The following is an 18,631-nucleotide window of genomic DNA, read 5'->3' as shown; positions in this document are numbered from 1 at the left end:
GGGAGACGGAGGTAGGAGGGGCCGTAGGATCCGGGACCACGTGCTCGGACCGGACTCGCGCAGGGCCGAGCCGACCTCCGGCCTCTGACCTCCGACCCCGATCCGGCCCTCCTCGCGTGCGGGCCTCTCCTCGGCCGGGCTCGGTTTCCCGAGGGCGCATTTCCGGCTGCACCACGGCCGCCCGGACCGCCCTGGCGGAGGCACCTTCCGGCGGCCCCGGCGCGGAGCCCTGGGCTCGGCGGCGGCCCCGTGGCAGCGGCCCTGCGCGAGCCCGGAGCCCCGCACGCCGCCCCGAGGACCCCGCCCCGAGGCCCCCGCCCCGAGCTTGGCCCCTCAGGTGCGCTTCCCGCGGGGTCCTGGCCGCGGCCGCCGCCTGACTCCTGCCCGTGGCCCGCGGGCCCTGCGCTCGGGGCCACAGCGGCGCCCAGGTGGCTTTTACGTGTCGTTTCCGTTTCCAGAGGCGCCCGACGCCCCGCTGGGCTCTCGGTCACTAAAGCGCTGGCGGCCGCAGCCCGGCTCCGGGGGAGGAGCGGGCCCGGTCCCCGGTCCCGGTGCGGAGAGGTGGTCCCGCCGGGGGAGCAGGGGCGCTGCAGCGGAGCTCACCGGTGGCAGCCGAGGGGCTGGGCGGCGGGCCCGGTTTAGGTCTCCAGGGACGTCCCCCTCCCCCGCCCCGGGCCCGCCCCCTCCCCCTCCGGCCGCTGACCCCCTCCCCCTCCGCAGAGTGGAGACGCGATGCCAAAGCTGCAGGGCTTCGAGTTCTGGAGCCGCACCCTGGGGGGGGCCCGCCACGTGGTGGCCCCCATGGTGGACCAGAGCGAGCTGGCCTGGAGGCTGCTGAGTCGCCGCCACGGGGCCCAGCTCTGCTACACGCCCATGCTGCACGCCCAGGTCTTCGTCCGCGACGCCAACTACCGGAAGGAGAACCTGTACTGCGAGGTGTGCCCCGAGGACCGGCCCCTCATTGTGCAGGTGCGGGGACCCAGCCGCACACCGGGGAGCACCTGGGTCTCAGCTCTGATCGGAGCGGAGGGGGCGGTGCTGTGGCAGCCGGCGCACCTGCAGCTCTTTCTCAGAGCTCGACCCCTTCTGGGCGCTGCTTGCTCAGACCTTGGCGAATGGACAGTTGGCTGCGAGGAGAGGGCTGTAGCCCCCTGACCTCCCCCGGGCGCCCTCACGCTGCCCTTCACCAGGACAGTGAGGGGGGAGAGGGGGGGGTGTGTCCCAACTCAGTCGTCTTGTAAGCATTTAGGACAGGAGGCCAGCCTATCGTCAGCCCCTTGGACACACCCCCGCTGGGATCCCACGGGATCCCACGTGAACCCCGTGGGCCGCCAAGGGCCAGGGCCTGGCTCCGGTTCCTGGTGATGGTCCCGTCTCCCGCAGTTCTGTGCCAACGACCCGGAGGTGTTTGTCCAGGCGGCGCTCCTGGCGCAGGACTACTGTGATGCCATCGACCTGAACTTGGGCTGCCCCCAGATGATAGCCAAGCGGGGTGAGTCGCTGGGGCCGGGCGAGGCTCCAGGTGGGGCAGGGCTGCGGGCTCTCAGCGGCCCCACTCGCCCAAGTGCCTGGGAGGTGGACAGGCTCCCCCTGGATGAATGTGTTTTGCTGCCGCAGCCCCAGCGGCTGTTCCCCTGGGGTGGGGCCTGGGGAGTTGCTGGTGGTCAGAGGCTGTGGGGCGGGCCTGCCGTCGGCGCCCGTGAGCCTGGGCAGCTGGGCAGACAGAGCCGCCAAGTCTGACACTGAGAAACTGCTCAGTGGCCATCTCCCTGGAGACAGCCCCTCGGGGAGCCCCCGGCCCGCGGGCTCAGAAGATGGTGCGCAGCCCATGCAGGGAGCGCGGGGCCAGCCTGGCAGGTCGGCTCTCAGCCCGTGTGGACACGGGAGGAGGGGGACGACAGCCACCTTTGTCACTGCAGGTCACTACGGCGCCTTCCTGCAGGAGGAGTGGGACCTGCTCCAGAGAATGAGTGAGTGGGCGCGTGTGGGTGCCCGGCTGCGTGTGGTTGGGCGAAGGAGAGGACAGTGGCCAGCAGACCTCGTGGCCACAGCGCTCGCCTGGCTGTGGCCTGTCGGCCTGTCGCGTGCAGGGGGCAGGGTCCTCGCCCAGTCCTGGCGCCTCCACTGCCCTGCGGTGCGGAGGCGGGTCTCTCCGCTGCGTCAAGTAGCAGCCGTCTGCACTGGGCCTGTGCTGCTTTGGGGGCTTAGCTGTGGGCCCCCACCACCTCCCAAGGGCGAGCACCCGCTTCTCAGAAGCCACCTCCTTCCGCAGTTCAGCGGGCCCACGAGCAGCTTTCTGTCCCGGTCACGTGCAAGATCCGGGTCTTCCCAGAGATTGACAAGACCGTGAGGTACGCCCAGATGCTGGAGAAGGCTGGCTGCCAGGTGAGGGGCCGGGGGTCCTGCTCCCAGGTGTGTCCCAGGAGAGCTCACCCTCGGGGGCGACAGGAGTCACAGTGGCCTTGACGGGGACTAGGCTCCTCACCTGCACCCTGGTCGCACCGCAGGGCGTCAGCCGGCCCCGAGGGCAGCCCGGGTGGGGTCAGGGGGGCAGGGACTGAGAGCCGTGCTGCCCGGCGCTGAGCCGGCCCTGCTGTGTCCTAGCTGCTGACGGTGCACGGGCGCACCAAGGAGCAGAAGGGGCCTCTGTCCGGCGCCGCGTCCTGGGAGCACATCAGGGCCGTGCGGTGAGTGGGGTGGGGCCTCTAGGCGACCGGGATACATCGGGGCTGGGTGCTGCCCTGAGGGTGGCCCCCCAGTCTCCTCGGCTGAGTGCGCCCTGCTCCCCAGCAGGAAGGCCGTGGCCATCCCTGTGTTTGCCAACGGGAACATCCAGTGCCTGCAGGACGTGGAGCGCTGCCTGCGGGATACGGGGGTGCAGGGGGTCATGAGTGCAGGTAAGGCCGCGCCACCGCCCACGGCCCAGTGTCCACATGGTGACGCCACCGGCCCAGCTGAGCAGCCTCGGGCCTCGCGCTGTCCTTGTGCCCGGAGCTGGCAGCAGCCTTGCTCTTGGTGGGATGGGGCACCCTGAGCTCAGCCCCTCCCCCTCCCGCAGAGGGCAACCTGCACAACCCCGCGCTGTTCGAGGGCCGCAGCCCTGCCGTGTGGGAGCTGGCCGAGGAGTACCTGGACCTGGTGCGCCAGCACCCCTGCCCGCTGTCCTGCGTCCGGGCCCACCTCTTCAAGCTGTGGCACCACACGTGAGTGCCCCCCGAGGCAGACCCGTCAGCCTGAGCCCCACCTGGGCACGGGGTTTCCAGGCGAGGTTTCCAGAAACGTATCGGTGGTTGGCCACCAAATCAGGCTTTGAGGGGCTGGGTGACGGGGAGGCAGCCTGGGTGGGAGAGGGCAGCTCCCCGCGGCCCGGGGCTCGGTCGGGGGGCAGGCCCGCTTATGGCGTCTGTCTCAGGCTGCAGGTGCACCAGCAGCTTCGCGAGGAGCTCGCCAAGGCGAAGACCCTGGAGGGCGTGGCCGCCGTGAGCCAGGAGCTGAAGCTGCGGTGTCAGGCATGTGAGGGCTGGGAGCCGCCCGGTGCCTCTGGGACTGGCTGGTGACGGGGACCCTGGCCTTTTGCAGGAGGACATGTTGCGGCAGGAGGGGGAGGAGCCCTCGGGCGGCCTGCCTTTCTTCCACTGGATCTGCCAGCCCTACTTCCGGCCGGGGTGAGCATGCGGGCGCGGGTCGGGCAGGGCACAGGAGGGCCCGGCCCGCTCTGCCCCATCCTCCCAGGTGCCCAGCGGCTCCCCTACTTGTGGATGATTAGGTTTTACATCTTTTCCCTCTGACCCCATCCGTGGCCACAGCCCTGCCTAGGCTTAGAGGTCAGACCCCAGAGTCCCGGTGCCCGTGGCTCCACGCTGGCCCAGCCAGCAGCCTGAGAGCTCGGATGTGGGGCCTCTCAGCTCTGCCCCTGCCCTTCCCGTCCAGGCCCAAGGAGGGGAGCAAGGAGAACACAGGCGCCCGCAGTAAGCGGGCCCTGGAGGAGGAGGAGGGTGGCGCAGACGTCCTGTCCAAGAACAAGCAGAAGAAGCAGCTGAGGAACCCCCACAAGACCTTCGACCCCTCGCTGAAGCGTAAGCTGGGGCAGCTGCCGCCCTGAGGCACTCGGAGAGGCTGTGGGCTTGGGACCGCCTTCCTGAGGGACTGGGAGACCCAGCCATGGCCGCAGTCTGAGCCCTTGGGGGAAGGACGAGGGCCTGGGGTTCTGGGCACCAAGTCTGCATGTTGGCTGCCCGAGTGGCCCGGCGGCCACAGCAGACGGGGGCCCACAGGCTTTGCGTGGGGCCATGGGGGCTGCTCCCCTGGCTCACCAGGACGCCCTTGTGTTCTTTTCCCAGCAAAATACGCAAAGTGCGACCAGTGTGGGAACCCCAAGGTGAGCTGCCCTTTCTGCAGTGCTGCCCAGCGGGGCTCAGCCCCAGGGGCGTGGGCAGGGTGGTCCCTGCTAACCCTCTCTGCAGGGAGTACAGCTGGGGGCCTGGGAGGCCCTGGCCTCAGCACAGCCCACTGACAGCTCAGTAGCTTTTCTGTGTCCAGGGCAACAGGTGTGTGTTTAACCTGTGCCGGGGCTGCTGCAAGAAGCGAGCTTTCAAAGAGACTGCGGACTGCCCAGGTGAGGCACTTGCCCCCGAGCCCTTATTCCCTCCCCCGACCCCTCGGGCAGTGGGACCTGTGACCTCCTGAGCCCCAAAACCTCCCCCATCCCCTCTGCCAGGTCACGGATTGCTTTTTAAAACCAAACTGGAGAAATCGCTGGCCTGGAAGGGGGCCCAGCCCCAGCTGCAGGAGCCCCCGCAGGCAGGGCCCGGGGACCCAGGCGGCTTCCCGGAGGTCCTGGGCAGTGCCCTGGCCTGAAGGCCGCCAGAGGCCGCCGCCCGCCCCTCCAGGCTCAGGACTGTGCGAAGCCCCCCACCCCTAAGGAGACGCCTTCACTCAGGGAACCTCCTGCTCCTCCACACCCCTCGGCCACACCGGGCTGAGCGCGGCCCCGGCGAGTGTTCCCAGGCTGGACCTGCCCTGACCTCGCACCGTGTGCCCTAAAGTGAACAATAAACCTTCAGAGACGTGCGTGCAGAGTGCGCCAGCGTGCCCTGACCACAGCCCCGCTGGGAGGGAGGAGCCCCTCCTGCCTGGACCCACGCCTTGCACAGGCTGGGCCTTTGCTGCCTGGATGCAAGGGGCCCAGGGACAAGGCCTAGCCCTCCCCCAGCCCAACCACAAGAGCCGGACACAGAACAGTTCAGGGGAGGCTGCTTTTAATGGACTAAGGTTCACAACTACCTGCAACCCCACATGTGAGAGCAGGAGGCCGAGGCCTCGCCTTCCAGACACCCCTCCTCCGTGGGGCAAGCGGAGATGGGGTCACACAGGCGTCCAGGCAGGGGGCCGAGGGCGGGAACCCAGCGGCTCCTCCAGAAGTGCTGGGAGCTGGGGGCAGGGTGTGCAGATCCTCCTGGAGGGCCCGGCAGGCACCCTCACATGTTGGTGCTCATCCGGGACTGGCTGTTGGCCGGCGTCAGCTCCCCCTGGCTCCCTTCTCGGGGAGGGGACTGCAATGGAGACAAGGCCGTGGGCCCAGGTGTGTGTGCCCGGCTGTGCCGCCCCCGCCCCCCGTGCCGCCCCCCCTCACCTTGACGTGGATCTGGTTGCGCAGCACGGCTGCCCGCAGGATCATGGCTTTGGCACGGCGCTGGAACTCCTTGCCCATGAGCAGGGACTTCTCAAAGGTGGTGCTGCGCTGGTCCACGTCGCGCGCGTATAGGATCTGCAGGGTTGGCAGCGGGTCAGTGGGACCAGATCCCCCCGCCTTGCCATGGGGGGCCACCTCGCTGGGACCGCCTCGCCCTGGGGGAGGCACCTTGCTGTGGGAGTCGATGCGGGCGTTGATGAGCCCCTCCAGGATGAGCTGTGTCAGCTCGTCCTCCAGCGCAGCCACCGTGGTGTTGAAGGCGGTGGCCATCCGGCGCATGTCGGCTGACACGTAGGGGCTGAAATACTGCAGAGCAAGCAGGTGTCACCTACCCGGCCTCCAGGTGCACCCGTAGCCCCACCTGGGCCTGCGCCCCACCCCCCCACCTACCTGGATGAGGGCGCGGTTGCGGATCTGGGTGTACAGGGTCCTGACGTGGGGGGCCAGGTACATGTCCAAGAGCAGGTTGTCCTGACGAGAAAGAGGGTCAGGAGCTGCAGCCCCAGCCCCCGCCCCCCCACCTCTAGCCAGGCAGCCCTCACCTTCATCTCGTCCAGCATCTTCAGGCACGAGGCGTACTTGGACTCGTAGAACTTGAAGATGATGTCCCGGACCTGGGGCTCCAGCTCCAGGAACAGCTTGAAAGAGCTGCGGGGTCCACCTCCTCAGAGCCGCCCTGCCTCCCCCTCCCCCTGCCGTCTACCCTGCACCCCCAGAGGATGGTGGCCAGGGACACGGGGCCCTGCACCCCCACCTGCTGGAGATGACGTTGCGCTGCAGCTCCTGCCGGTCGAAGGTGGCCAAGGCGCAAAGGCCGCCGTACACGGCCACGTTGCTGGGGGACAGCAGCTGAGGGGCAGGGACAGGGGTCACTGCCCGTCTGGACAAAAGGCAGGAAAGCCCAGAGCCAGGGCTGGTCCCCCACAGCCACTCCGAATGCTGCTGGGAGAGACCCCCCAACAAAGCCCAACCAGGAGCCCTCTCCTGCCAGGAGGCCCCTCACCTCCGGGAAGTCGCAGTGGTCGAAGGAAGCCAGCAGGAAGCACTTGGCCGCCTGCTTGTACTTGCGCGCAGCCAGCTCCGCCAGCCCTGATGGGAGGGAGGGGGGAGCGTGAGACCGGTGGCTCCAGGGTTGCCCCCGCCTCAGGGCCAGAAGCTCTGCCATGAGGGGAGTGACTGCCATAGCACCACGTGGTCCCCTCCTGGGCCAGGCGCCCGGGAGCCAGCACAGCTGGTCACGGCTGCAGGGGACTCGGGTGGGGACTGGCCCTGACAGCGACCGTCAGAGGCGATGTCTGCACTGCTAACCACTGGTCACGCTGGCCTGCACTGGGACCTGAGCCGGGCAGCGCCCACCTATGCGTGGGGCACAAGGGTCTGCCCAACTGTGAGGACAGCAGCACAAGCACACAGGCCACCTCCGTGGAGGCGCCCAGGGTCCGTGGTGGGGCCCCTGGCCCGCCCGGCCCTCACCTGCAGCACACTTCAGCTTGGTGAGGATGGCCTGGGTCTGGCTGTCCCGCTCCCCTCGCTGCTGCAGGGGAAGGCGACATATATGAGCCACTTGTGCCTCCACACCCTCCCCGACGGCCAGGCTGACCCCCGGTCCGGCCGGAAGATGGCCAAGGCAGACGGGAGGACCAGGCCCAGGGGGCGGCAGTGGTGGGGGGGGCGGCAAGCCCTGGTTACCTCTGCAATCTCGGGAGTGGACTCGGCCTTGCTGACGTAGCTCAGCACGTGAGACCAATTCTGCAAGTAGACGCTGACCTGGAAGGCGGGCGGGCGGGGACAGACTCAGCCTGGGGTACCCCGGCCAGGGCGTGGCCACCCCACCTGCGCCTGCGCCCACCTTGATGACGTTGAGGCACATGTTGATGACGTGCTTGGCGCTCGTGCAGTAGTCCCGGGCCCGGGAGTAACACTTGAGGGCGTTGCTGAGGTCCCCACAGTCGAGGTAGTGGTCGCCCAGGTCGTCGTGGCCGCGCCTGTGGGCCGGGGGGTGAGTGCACACCGCCTGGCGCCCGGCGTGGCCCCGGCCTCCCTGCCACCCTCCCCGGCCCAGGGGGGCACCTGATGCTCTCCTTGATGGAGTTGCCCTTGTAGTTCTTCAGGTCCGTGTCCAGCTTCTCCAGCTTCAGCAGGGCCTTCTTCCGTGTGGCCTCCACCCAGGCCGTGTCCAGGGGCGGGGGCTCCACCCCACTCTCGGGGATGGCGTCCGGCGCGCTCTGCAGGTCCCTGAGGAAGGACGGGCGTCAGGGCTGATGTGCCAGCAGGAGGGCCTCTGGTGGGAGCACCCCTGGGCGGGAAACGGGGGTGCGGGGGAGACCCACGGGCAGAGTGCTGTGGCCCCGACGTCAGGATGCCCCCCCGCCCCTCCGGCCCTTCAGCCAGGGAGGCCGGGCTGCGCTGCAGTGACCGCGTGGGGGTGGGGCTGGCCTTGCAGGCACAGGAGTGCCCCCTCCCCAGCCAGGCGGGCACCTCCTCCGAGGCCCCGGCTCACCTGGTGGCCTCCGAGAGCTTCCGGTGGATCTCCTCGTACACGTCCACGTTGAAGGTCCTCTGCACGAAGGACAGGGCCATCTTCAGGGCCTCCACCCGCAGCGGGGGGCAGTGGTCAGCGATGAACTGCAGCCGCTCGATGCGCATCAGGCCGCTGTAGCTGGCGGCGTACTGCTCCAGGTCCTGCGGAGGGGCTGCGTCAGGGGCCCAGCGGGTTGGCTGGAGGGTCCGAGGTGCCCGGCCCGGACCCAGCGGCGCTGCGCCCCGGACCTCCTACCAGGGTGGGGTTCTCCACCACGTAGTTGACATCGGGCGCGTTCTGCGGGTCCTCCTGCGGGTCCACGTCGATCTGCATGGGCTCCACCGCCCCCTGCAACAGGCGCCGGTCACCTCGGGCCGGGCTGCCCGGGGCGGGCGTCCCTCCCTGTGCCCCGAGCCCACGCTGCCCGCCTCCCGCCCCGGCTCGGCACCGCCGTCAGGAGGGCTCCTCGCAGGGCGATGCGAAGCCCCCTCGGAGCGGGGCGGCCCCGCCACCATCCGGCGCAGCCTCCTCCGCGCGACCTCCATCCGGGAGCGTCCCGAGCGGCCGGTGCTGCCTCCGGCCGGGCCCGAGCCCCGACGGTACCTCGTGGAGCAGCGTCCAGGCCGACAGGCTGGCGCTCAGGCCGCAGTCCCCGGCCGTCCCACCGCGAGGGGCGGGGCGCGGGCCCCCCCGCATCCTGTCCCGATGCCTGCACCCCCGCCCCCGACACGAAGCGAGCGGGCAGGCGACCGCGGGGGGAGAGCGTGAGCGCCGAGGACCCGCCCGACGCGCGGGACCAGACTGCGGGGCGGGGGCGGACGCGCGGGCCGCTCGGCCGGCCTCGGCCTCGGCTCCGGCCCGGTGGCTGGGGCACGAAGGGGCCGCGGGCCGCGGCTCGTTACCTGTAAGTTAAACACCTGAACCGGCAGCGGCATCTTGGCCCAGCCCGCCGCGGTGCGCCGTCCACTTCCGGGGCAGCGCGGCCTCCGCTTCCGGGTCGCGGAGCGGGCGGGGCGGCTCTTAAAGGGGCCGCGGCGCTCCTGGCCGGGGCGCTGCCGGCGGGTCGGCGGCCGTATGAGCCGCGCGCGGGGGGCGCTGTGCCGGGCCTGCCTCGCGCTGGCCGCCGCCCTGGCCGCGCTGCTGCTGCTGCCGCTGCCGCTGCCCCGCGCGCCCGCCCCGGCCCGCGCGCCCCCGTCGGCGCCCGCCCCCGGCCCCCGCGCGCCCCGCCTGCGGCCCGACGACGTCTTCATCGCGGTCAAGACGACGCGCAGGAACCACGGGCCGCGCCTGCGGCTGCTGCTGCGCACCTGGATCTCCCGCGCCCGCCCGCAGGTGCGCCCGCCCCCCGCCCGCGCCGCGGCCCAGCGGCCCCCCTCCGGCCCCTCCTGCGCTCCAGACTTGGGGTCCCCTCCCGGCGGGCACGGGGCGAGCCCGGGGAAACTTCGTGAGTGCCGGTTTGGACGGCACGGGCGGAGCCGGGCACCCCCTCTCCCCGCCGGACCACCCCCCGTCCCGCCCAGGTCCGGCCTGGGGACCCGGTTCGGAGGCCCCACCCGCAGTCCCCTCCATCCCTGGGGCCAGGGCCCGGCCTGCGCCTCACAGCTGCTCTCCCCCCAGACCTTCATCTTCACCGACGGGGACGACCCGGACCTGCAGCTCCAGGCGGGTGAGTGCCCCCCCCCGCCCCCCCCCCCGCTGCCCGGGTCCAGGGGTCACCCCCCCCCCGGCTGCGCCCCCAGCGGGGTGCCGCCTGCTCAGGGTCACAGCCTCCCCCAGGCCCCCCTCCCACGCCCCCCACTGGTCAGGGGGGTCCCAGCTCCGGCCCATTACCCGGTGGGCGTCCACGCTGGGATGCCAGGCGGGCCCAGGGCAGCAGCCGGGTCAGCCCGTGCGGCCCCTCCAGGGCTGTGGTTGGACCCAGCCTGCGGTCCTTGAGCAGAGCTAGGCACCAAACCTGCCGACAGCCACTTTTTTAAAATAAGAAAACATCCGTGTTGATTTCCGAGAGGGAGAGAGGGAGTGAAACATCCGTGACGAGAGAGGCACCGGCCGGCCGCCTCCTGCAGCCCCCCCCACCCCCCCACGGATGGAGACGGCAACCGGGCCGTGCCCCGACCCGAATGGAACCGGGACCTCCTGGTTCCTCCGTCGGTGCTCAGCCCCGGGCCTGACAGCCACCTTCGGCCCTGACCTCGTGGAGCCTGGTTCCGGCCCTCACACGTCCTGTGCCTCCCACCAGGCAGCCGCGTGGTCAACACCAACTGCTCGGCCGCGCACACCCGCCAGGCGCTGTGCTGCAAGATGGCGGTGGAGTACGACCAGTTCATCGCGTCCGGACGCAAGTGTGTGGTGGCCGCGCCCTCGGGGAGCCCCGGGCCCACCCGGCCGGCCGCTGAGACTGCCCCCCCGCAGGTGGTTCTGCCACGTGGACGACGACAACTACGTGAACCCCAAGGGCCTGATGCAGCTGCTGTCCACCTTCTCGCCCAGCCAGGACGTCTACCTGGGGCGGCCCAGCCTGGACCACCCCATCGAGGCCACCGAGAGGGTCCTAGGAGGCGGGACGGTGAGCACTGGAGCCGGGACGGGCAGGGCCAGGCGGGCCTGTCAGGAGCGGGCGGCCAGGAGCTTCTGTGGGAGGCGCTGGGGCCAGGCACCCAGGCGGCCACAGCCCTGTCCCGTGCCCGGGAGCTCCTGCTGCCTGGCCCAGGCGCTGCTGAGGGGCAGCTTGTGCTGACACCCGGGCGTCCCGGCGAAGAGTCGGGGTGACGAGCTCTCGCTCTGACTGGCAGCTCCCTCCTCCCCAGGTGACCACGGTCAAGTTCTGGTTCGCGACCGGTGGGGCCGGGTTCTGCCTCAGCAGAGGCCTTGCCCTCAAGATGAGCCCGTGGGCCAGGTGAGGGGCCGCGGGGGCGCCTGCTGCCCGGGGAGGTGGTGCTGAGGGCGGGCAGCGCTGACCGCCCCCCGTGCCCCCCCGCCCCCAGCCTGGGCAGCTTCATGAGCACGGCCGAGCGGGTGCGGCTGCCAGACGACTGCACGGTGGGCTACATCGTGGAGGGGCTGCTGGGCGCGCGCCTGCGGCACTGCCCGCTGTTCCACTCCCACCTGGAGAACCTGCAGAGGCTGCCGCCGCACTCTGTGCCCCAGCAGGTGGGCCGGGTCCCCTGCCTCGGCGGGTGTCGGAGGGCCTGGCCGAGAAGCTGTCCCAGCGGAGCGAGGGCTGGGGAGGGAGGGGGGAGCGGCCAGGTGGGTCCAGCGGTGGTGGGGCACCCGTTTCCTGTGGGGGCTCGTTTGCAAGGGGCAGCCACTGCCTTCCCTGGTGACGGGGCCGCGGGGCGGCGGGCAGTGGTCTGGGTGGTGATGGGAGTCAGGCCAGGTCCCTGGGACAGCACCTGGCTCGGGGCAGGGACACCAGCTGTCCTCCAGCCGCACCGCTCAGCCTGGCACCCTCAGTGCCCTCAGACCTGCCCCCGAGGCCCGGGGACCAGGCGGCCTCCTGCCCAGACCCTGAGGCGGGTGGGCACCCTGGAGGGGATGTCCGGAGAGTAAGTCCTCCCCTCCCAGGTGACCTTGAGCTACGGGGGTCCTGAGAACCCCGGGAACGTGGTGAGCGTGGCCGGAGGCTTCAGCCTGCAGCAGGACCCCACGCGGTGAGTGGGCCGTGGGCCTGGGGAGGAGCTCTGAGCCAGCTGCCCTCCCCTCGACCCTGACACCTCGTCCCCTTTCTCAGGTTTAAGTCCATCCACTGCCTTCTCTACCCGGACACGGACTGGTGTCCTGTGACCTCACCTCTAAGTGACCCTCGACCCCTGACCCAGGGGGTGGCTCTCGGATGAAGCCTGCGGCCTCCTGGCCTCACCTGACTCCCCGTAGCCAGGCCGCAGGCCCAGGTGACCGGGCCCTGGGGAGTGGGCTCCCCGAGGCTTTCCCTGCAGGGTTCCTGGGGGGAGCGGCCCTCCGCACCTGGCTCCGTGCCCAGCAGGGCATCTCGGTCTCCGGGGCAGTGCGCTCGAGGGCTGAGGCCCCAGCCAGCCGTGCTCTGGGCGTCTCCACGTGGAGGCTACGTGTTGGGGGACCCCGCGGGCAGGCCCCTCTCGGGCTCCTCAGCCAGACCCCTTCCTGGGGACCTTGAAGACACCCCTCCACTCTGCCTCAGCCCTCAGTCCTGGACTCTCCCGGCTGCAAGTCCAGGGGACGGGAGCCTTTTGTGGGCTCCCCTTCGGTGGGGCGGCCTCGCGCTGCCCCCCGGCCTGTGCCTTCCCGGTGGTGCGGGGCGCAGCGCAGCCCTCCCTGCCTCTCGCTCTGCTGTTGCAACAAGCGAATAAGAGTTTGTTCCTTTCTGTTTGGCTCCTGTCTCAATGGACCGGGCAGCTCCTGGCTCCTCCCCGGGAGGCCCCGCCCCTGCAGTTCAGCCCACAGGGGGACTCTGAGCCGCAGCCCCTACCCAGGCCTCTGGCTCCCGGACTTGGACTCCATGTGTGAGGCTGTGTCTGCAGGCCCCTGAGAGGGGTGGGGCCTCAGGGTGTCACCTGTGGTCAGGAGGCTGGGTGCCCCCCAAGCTCTGCATCCCTGCCCACCTGCTGCCCAGGCCTCGTCCCGGGAGGAGCTGGCGGCTTTTCCCAAGGGCATCGCCTTGCACTCACCCACACGGCCTTGGTGGTCAGAGGAGCACTTCCCAGCCCGGAGCACTTAGTCCTTGGCAGAGGGACTCTGCCCACAGCCCTCCCCGCTCCACGCCTCGCCAGCCGGCCAACCGCCTCCGCCCTGCTATGGGGCGAGTGTGTGGAGACTCAGGCCCCTGCTGCCCGGCCGGACTCACGAGCGAAGCACAGTCAACTGGCCGACCCGGACATGACCAGAAAGGCTTGGAGCTCACGTTCCAACTCGGGACAGTGCGCCCCACTCGGCTCGAGGAAGGCGGCCAGGGGTCAGCTCCCAGGACCCCTGCTCAGTGGTCCCAGGAGCCCCAGTGCCCCTCCACACAGGACGTACTTTGGGCAGAAAGGGCACTGAGCCCACAGACACCCCTAGGCAAGCTCTCCCCACCCCTGCACTGGGCTCCCCTTGGGGAGTGCAGAGGCCCAGGGCTGGGCCTGACCTGGAGTGCCCTGTCCTCCAGGTGGTCAGCTTAGGACTATGGCCCCGCCAACCGCTGGCCACCTGAGACCAGGCCAGGGTCCTGCAGGGTTCTTGGGGAAGCTACCCTCCACACCCTGGCTCCGTGCCCAGCATCTCGGGCTCTGGGGCAGTGGCACTTAAGGGCTGAGCCCCCCGGCCCCCGGCCTCAGGGAAGACGGGGCTGTAGGGTCTTGGGTCTCTCCAGTCCCCATTGTCCAGAAGAAAACCAACTGTGGTGTGAGGTGTCTCTTCACGTCCTCGCTGGAGGGTGAGGTCTCCCTGCCTCCCCGGGGTCAGGAGCACGAGTGACAGAGCAGACGGCGGGCGCGAGAGCTGCACCAGGGGCGCCGGAGCCCGGGGGGCGGCCCTCAGAGGAGCGCACCCCCAGCTGGGCGGAGAAGCTGGGGTGGAGGGCGAGGCACCAGCAGGGAGAGCTCAGGGTTCCGGCTGTGACGTGGGGCCTGAGTGGGGCACGAAGTGACTCGACACCTCAGTTGTGTGGGGTGGGCAGGGGGGACTGGCGGGGGCGGGGGGAGGGCAAAGCAGGGCGGGGAGCCGGGCCCTGGGTGGGCGGGCCTGGCTGGTGGGGGCTCTGTCTCTGGCAGGTCGGGCACCCTGGCCTTCCTGAGGCCCTTGGCCCTGCCCGGCCGCCTGTCGAATGGCCTCTTGCAGGAGCACCGGGGGCTGGCCCTTCCCTCAGCCCACTTGTCCCTGGGCCTCCCCGCGCCTCCGCCTCCGCCTGCATCTGCTCAGGTGTCCTGAGGGCCTGGCCCACCTGCTTTAGGAAGGTTTGCAACCCCTTCAGGAAAACACCTTCTCCGAGGAGGGACTTGGAGCTGCAGGGCCTTTGTTCAGGCCCAGCCGTGCCCTCCCATAGGCCCCCCCCCCCCCCCCCCGTGTCACAGCACACACACGGCACAGGTGTGCGGCAGGCTGAGCATCAGTCCCCACCGCACCCCCTCCTGCCCCCTCTCCTAGAAGCCAGATGGTCCTCACCTGGCCCGCCCCGCACACCTGGCCCCTGCAGCCTCGGCTCTCCTGGGCCTCACAGCCCCCTGCCCGCCCCTCTCCCTGCGGCAGAAGCGAGCGTGCCCACGTGTGGGGTGTGCGTGGCCAGTCCCCTCCCAGAGCAGCCCAGGCCAGGCGAGAAAGGGCGCAGAGCAGCGAGGCGGGGCCTGGGAGGGAGCTGGGGACTGGCCACCGCAGGGTCTGAGGCCCAGAGCACCGTCACGGGGCTCACAGCTTCTCCCAAGTTTTCCTGCAAACCAGCACGTGGGTGGCAGCTGGCAGCTGGCGGGGGACTAGGGAGGGGTTGGCGTTGTTTTGCTGGTTTGTTTTTTAAGAGAAAATACCAACTTGTTGCTGGTGCAAAGGAGTGGGCCCTTGGGGCGGGGCCTTCATGCCGCAGGGAGGTTTCTAGGTTCTACATTCGCCGTTGAAGAGTGAGCCTGCACCCTGCACCCGGTGAAAGCAGCTCGGAGAGGTGGTTCCCGCGCCCAGCTCTCCCCAGCGACACGCCCACGCGAGACCACGCCCCGGACGACAGCTCCGCCTCCACGGCCCCGCCCCGCCCCCTCCAGGCCAGGCCCCGGCCACGCTGCTCGCCGCTGTGGGAGCCGGCCCTGTCGTCCCCACCACCGGGCCCTCCGCTGTGCGGGGGTCGATTTGCCTAAATAAATAAACGGAGGCCTTTCTCCGGAACCGCAGGGTCGGACTGGGGGTGCTCGCACTTCACCTCCATGAAGTTAGAAGGGCCAAGTCCAGAAGCCAGCGAGTTCCACCGCCGACCCCGCCTGTGGTCGCAGGAGGGGACTGTCCCCGCGGACGGCGGCCTGCAGCCACCTGCCCTTCCCTGAGGCCCAGCGTCTGCGATCTGACTGCTGCCAGTTGGAGAGGGCGGAGGGTCTGCGAGCGGAGATGCCCTGGAGCCCAGGCCACCACCAGGGAACGTGGGCCCAGCTGCGGGCTGGGTGCCAGCTTCGCCTTGGCGCACCTCCCCCACAAGACTGCCCGTGAGAGGGCAGCCAAGCTGGGGCGGGTCCCACGCTGCTGCTCCTGCTGCCCTGGCCGGGCCCCTAGAGGGCCTTGCTGCCCCGCAGGGTTCCAGCCGTGCTGGCTGGGGCCCCTCGTGGCTGTGCCATCTGGAAGGCCTGTGGGGCGCGGCTATAGGATTAAGCCTCGGACCGACCTGCTGGCAAAGTCACAAGTCCCAGCTTAGAGGGCACAGTCCTCTTAGCATAACTAGGCTGGACCTAATAACGCTCCCTGGATCTTATCTGGGAAGCTAATGGGCTGAGGTGCTGCCAAAACAAGTGAAATGCACAAGAACAGTGAAACTATGGTACCCACAGGCCCATCTGTAGCTGACCCTACAGCCTCAGGAGGCAACGCTGGCCCTTGCTGGACACCGTGCACCCGCATGGCCCTTACCTGTTCCTTCCTAGCCGATACAAGCTTTTAAAAAAATAGATGTTTAGATTGATTTTGGAGAGAGGAAGGGAGAGGGATAGAGAGAGAACATCGATCCATTGGCTGCCTCCTGCCACCCCCTATGGGGATCGAGCCTGCAACCCGGGCATATGCCCTGACTCGGAATCCAACCGGTGACCTCGGTTCCTGGGTCGATGCTCAATGGCTGAGCCGCACTGGCCGGGCCTATTCAAGTTGTTTAAAGTGCTGGTGGCCGCCTGTGGGCTGGCCGGGTGATTTGGGGGTGCAATTCCCTTCGGGGTTAGAGCGAACCTTCAGCAGCTTCGGAGTCTTCTCCAAGCTGATTGGTTGTCCAAACTTCCCTCTGGGCACCAGGAGCCCCGCCCCCAGGTCTGGGGGCGGCGGGCATGCGATCCCTTTCGCCAAACTTTTCTTCTCAGAAACAAAACGAGAACTATTAGCCCCGAGTTCCCCATGGTATTCACCGCACCCGGGTCTTTGTGATGCAGTGATCCTCGCGGAGGAAAAGCGCTGCCGGGGACCTGCCAGACCCGGAAGTTTGAAAAACCCTGTCCCCGGGCCTGGCGGGAACCTGGCTGCCCCCGGCCGCGCCCCCGCCTTTGGGCCAATCGCCCCGCAGGAGCCGCTACTAGGCTGTCCTGGCCCTGGCCCCGCCCCGCGCCCCGCCTTTGGGCCAATCGCCCCACAGGGGCCGCTACTAGGATGTCCAGGCCCCGCCCCCGGTCCCGCCTGACCCCGCGCTGGCTCCGCCCCGGCCCCGCTTTTGGGCCAATCGCCCCACAGGAGCCGCTACTAGGCTGTCCAGACCCCGCCCCCGTCCCCGCCCCCTCCTGGCCGAGCGCGCTCCAACCCCAGGCCCTCGGGTCCCTGCCCGCAGTAGGCCACGCCATGGATCTGGGGCTCGCGGGCCGCCGGGCGCTCGTCACCGGGGCGGGCAAAGGTGGGCCGGCGGCCGGGGCGGCCTGGGCGCGGGGGAGGGCGGCGGGCCGAGAGCGCCCGCACTGAGCCGCGCTCCCCGCAGGCATCGGGCGCAGCACGGTCCAGGCGCTGCACGCGGCGGGGGTGCAGGTGGTGGCCGTGAGCCGGACCCAGGGCGACCTGGACAGCCTGGTCCGCGAGGTACGGGGCCGCCGGGTCCTCGCCCAGCGGGCAGCGGGCGGGGCCGAGGCTGGTCTAACGCGCAGACTCCGTGCGCTCCCGAGTGGCCGCCTAGGGAACGCCGACGCCTCCTGGGCTTAGAAGGAAGCTTAGAGGCCGGGCGCTGGGGCGGGAGGGCAGGGGAAGTGGACTGTGGGGGGGCTCCTGGTCCCCAAGCTCTCAGGGGCCCAGAGGCCACGCCGACTCCCTCCCTGCTTCCTCAGCATCCGGGGGTTCTGAGCCCTAAGAAGGTGGCCTGCTCCTAGGGGACCCTCCCCCGCCCCCGTTGGTCTGAAAGGTCAGCCACACCCAGCCCCCCTTCCTTGTGGGGCAGAAGCCCTGCTGCGCCCCTTCTCGGCCCGGAAGCCGATGGCTGTGCCCCTCCCACAATGTGAACACAGTGCCCCGGGGTCGAGACCGTGTGCGTGGACCTGGGAGACTGGGAGGCCACGGAGCGGGCGCTGGGCGGCGTGGGCCCCGTGGACCTGCTGGTGAACAATGCCGCCGTGGCGCTGCTGCAGCCCTTCCTGGAGGTCACCAAGGAGGCGTGTGACACGTGAGCCCCTGGGGCGGAGGGCCCCTGGGTGGGAGGGTCGCCCCCAAAGCAGCAGCCCGGTCCCTGACCAGGACCCTCTGCCTTCAGCTCCTTCGATGTGAACCTGCGGGCTGTCATCCAGGTGTCCCAGGTGAGCCGCCCCAGGTGAGCCGCCCTGCGGGCAGGAGGGGGCCAGGCTGGGGACCGGCCGCCTCACCGTCTCTGCGTTTCCAGATCGTGGCCCGGGGCCTGATCGCTCGAGGGGCCCGAGGGGCCATCGTGAATGTGTCCAGCCAGGCCTCCCAGCGGGCACTGACCAACCACAGCGTCTACTGTGAGTGCCCCCAGCAGCACCCCACCTCCCCACCCCCAGCCTGCAGCTGGCCCCGCCCACTTACACAGTCCCTCCTCATAGGTGCCACCAAGGGTGCCATGGACATGCTGACCAAGGTGATGGCTCTGGAGCTTGGGCCCCACAAGGTGGGCCTGCTGGGGTGACCCCATCCTTGGGTGCCCGGGGCCCCCCAGCCCACTGTGCTGAGCCCCCCCGCGCCCCCCCCCGTCCCTGCACAGATCCGTGTGAATACAGTGAACCCCACGGTGGTGATGACGCCCATGGGCAAGGCCAACTGGAGCAACCCCCTTAAGGCGAAGGCCATGCTGGACCGGATCCCGCTGGGCAGGTTTGCAGGTGAGTTGGCAGAGCCCAGCGGGGGGGGGGGGGGGGGTGCCAGGGCCCCAGGCCTGCCTGGGCGAGGAGGAGGCAGGGAGCTCCCGTCTCCCCCTGCCCCCAACTCCGCCCGCAGAGGTGCAGGACGTGGTGGACGTCATCCTTTTCCTGCTGAGTGACCAGAGCAGCATGACCACGGGCTCTGCTGTGCCAGTGGACGGGGGCTTCCTGGCCACCTGAGTCCCGCCCCCACAGCCCTGCTCCCTGCCTGCCCGCCCCCCCCCCCCCCCCCCCGCAATAAACACGATTCTCCTGCTCAGCCCACACTGATTCCTGGGCTGCGGGCAGGTGGCCAGAGCTCAGGGCTGGGTGTGGACGAGTCCCAGGTGGGGAGGTGGCCATTCACCGTGGGTCCCAGGCAGGTGGCAGCCTCACGCCGGGGCCTGAGACTTTTGGACGTGGCCACCTTTCCGGGAGAGGCTGGAACCTTCCAGAGGTGGGACCTTC

The 18,631-nt window shown here is 69.9% G+C and overlaps 4 protein-coding genes across 9 annotated transcripts; 3 read left to right on the top strand and 1 right to left on the bottom strand.

Annotated features, from left to right (window-relative positions):
• Positions 1-214: 214 nt before the first annotated feature.
• Positions 215-5,070, top strand: DUS1L (dihydrouridine synthase 1 like). Of its 3 annotated transcripts, none has more exons than XM_081110411.1 (14): positions 215-337; positions 721-969; positions 1,384-1,492; positions 1,920-1,970; positions 2,273-2,385; positions 2,605-2,687; positions 2,794-2,897; positions 3,059-3,203; positions 3,413-3,509; positions 3,580-3,665; positions 3,931-4,076; positions 4,341-4,378; positions 4,540-4,615; positions 4,718-5,070. In XM_081110411.1, the coding sequence occupies exons 2-14, from the start codon at positions 733-735 to the stop codon at positions 4,855-4,857; spliced, it is 1,425 nt and encodes a 474-aa protein (XP_080966537.1). In that variant the 5' UTR covers positions 215-337; positions 721-732; the 3' UTR covers positions 4,858-5,070. The 3 variants fall into 3 exon arrangements, with proteins under 3 accessions (XP_080966537.1, XP_080966538.1, XP_080966539.1); XM_081110412.1 differs by having other exon boundaries at positions 216-428; XM_081110413.1 differs by having other exon boundaries at positions 225-337; positions 721-936.
• A 173-nt stretch (positions 5,071-5,243) lies between these two features.
• On the bottom strand, positions 5,244-9,362 carry GPS1 (G protein pathway suppressor 1). Of its 2 annotated transcripts, none has more exons than XM_081110394.1 (14): positions 9,116-9,362; positions 8,469-8,561; positions 8,193-8,374; positions 7,763-7,927; positions 7,542-7,677; positions 7,382-7,459; positions 7,166-7,226; positions 6,696-6,781; positions 6,447-6,541; positions 6,235-6,340; positions 6,083-6,163; positions 5,861-5,998; positions 5,633-5,767; positions 5,244-5,552 (listed from the first exon to the last, which is right to left on the bottom strand). In XM_081110394.1, the coding sequence occupies exons 1-14, from the start codon at positions 9,146-9,148 to the stop codon at positions 5,478-5,480; spliced, it is 1,464 nt and encodes a 487-aa protein (XP_080966520.1). In that variant the 5' UTR covers positions 9,149-9,362; the 3' UTR covers positions 5,244-5,477. The 2 variants fall into 2 exon arrangements, with proteins under 2 accessions (XP_080966520.1, XP_080966521.1); XM_081110395.1 differs by having other exon boundaries at positions 7,166-7,223; positions 9,116-9,183.
• RFNG (RFNG O-fucosylpeptide 3-beta-N-acetylglucosaminyltransferase) lies at positions 9,288-12,553 on the top strand (the record flags this gene model as incomplete). The annotated part of the gene is made up of 8 exons (XM_081110428.1): positions 9,288-9,545; positions 9,831-9,879; positions 10,453-10,555; positions 10,626-10,779; positions 11,021-11,109; positions 11,198-11,363; positions 11,778-11,863; positions 11,944-12,553. The coding sequence occupies 8 exons, from the start codon at positions 9,288-9,290 to the stop codon at positions 12,047-12,049; spliced, it is 1,011 nt and encodes a 336-aa protein (XP_080966554.1). The 3' UTR covers positions 12,050-12,553.
• A 3,410-nt stretch (positions 12,554-15,963) lies between these two features.
• Positions 15,964-18,442, top strand: DCXR (dicarbonyl and L-xylulose reductase). 3 transcript variants are annotated; one of them, XM_081110431.1, is made up of 8 exons: positions 15,964-16,722; positions 16,804-16,901; positions 17,321-17,475; positions 17,563-17,605; positions 17,689-17,788; positions 17,870-17,934; positions 18,028-18,145; positions 18,261-18,442. In XM_081110431.1, exons 1-8 carry the CDS (start codon positions 16,485-16,487, stop codon positions 18,362-18,364), a joined length of 921 nt encoding a protein of 306 aa, XP_080966557.1. In that variant the 5' UTR covers positions 15,964-16,484; the 3' UTR covers positions 18,365-18,442. The 3 variants fall into 3 exon arrangements, with proteins under 3 accessions (XP_080966557.1, XP_080966555.1, XP_080966556.1); XM_081110430.1 differs by having other exon boundaries at positions 16,347-16,722; positions 17,870-17,904; XM_081110429.1 differs by having other exon boundaries at positions 16,344-16,722; positions 17,689-17,934.
• The last annotated feature ends 189 nt before the right edge of the window (positions 18,443-18,631 follow it).

The sequence above is a fragment of the Myotis nattereri genome (genome assembly GCF_964212035.1).
Source record: "Myotis nattereri genome assembly, chromosome: 16".
Lineage (NCBI taxonomy): Eukaryota > Metazoa > Chordata > Mammalia > Chiroptera > Vespertilionidae > Myotis > Myotis nattereri.
The sequence above is the reverse complement of the archived record's forward strand: the minus strand, read 5'-3'. Positions and strand labels throughout refer to the sequence as shown.

What these genes read in the sequence shown, in the direction of transcription:
- GPS1 (XM_081110394.1), bottom strand. Translation starts at nt 9,148, where the DNA reads ATGCCGCTGCCGGTTCAGGTGTTTAACTTACAG. An exon ending in TGGTGGAGAACCCCACCCTG is followed by an intron (nt 8,375 to 8,468) that starts GTAGGAGGTCCG and finishes GCCCCTCCGCAG; the next exon opens with GACCTGGAGCAGTACGCCGC. An exon ending in AAGCTCTCGGAGGCCACCAG is followed by an intron (nt 7,928 to 8,192) that starts GTGAGCCGGGGC and finishes GTCCTTCCTCAG; the next exon opens with GGACCTGCAGAGCGCGCCGG.
- DUS1L (XM_081110411.1), top strand. Translation starts at nt 733, where the DNA reads ATGCCAAAGCTGCAGGGCTTCGAGTTCTGGAGCCGCACCCTGGGGGGG. An exon ending in CCAGATGATAGCCAAGCGGG is followed by an intron (nt 1,493 to 1,919) that starts GTGAGTCGCTGG and finishes TTGTCACTGCAG; the next exon opens with GTCACTACGGCGCCTTCCTG. An exon ending in ACCAGTGTGGGAACCCCAAG is followed by an intron (nt 4,379 to 4,539) that starts GTGAGCTGCCCT and finishes TTCTGTGTCCAG; the next exon opens with GGCAACAGGTGTGTGTTTAA.
- DCXR (XM_081110429.1), top strand. Translation starts at nt 16,485, where the DNA reads ATGTCCAGGCCCCGCCCCCGGTCCCGCCTGACCCCGCGCTGGCTCCGC. An exon ending in CTGTCATCCAGGTGTCCCAG is followed by an intron (nt 17,606 to 17,688) that starts GTGAGCCGCCCC and finishes CTGCGTTTCCAG; the next exon opens with ATCGTGGCCCGGGGCCTGAT. An exon ending in CCCGCTGGGCAGGTTTGCAG is followed by an intron (nt 18,146 to 18,260) that starts GTGAGTTGGCAG and finishes CTCCGCCCGCAG; the next exon opens with AGGTGCAGGACGTGGTGGAC.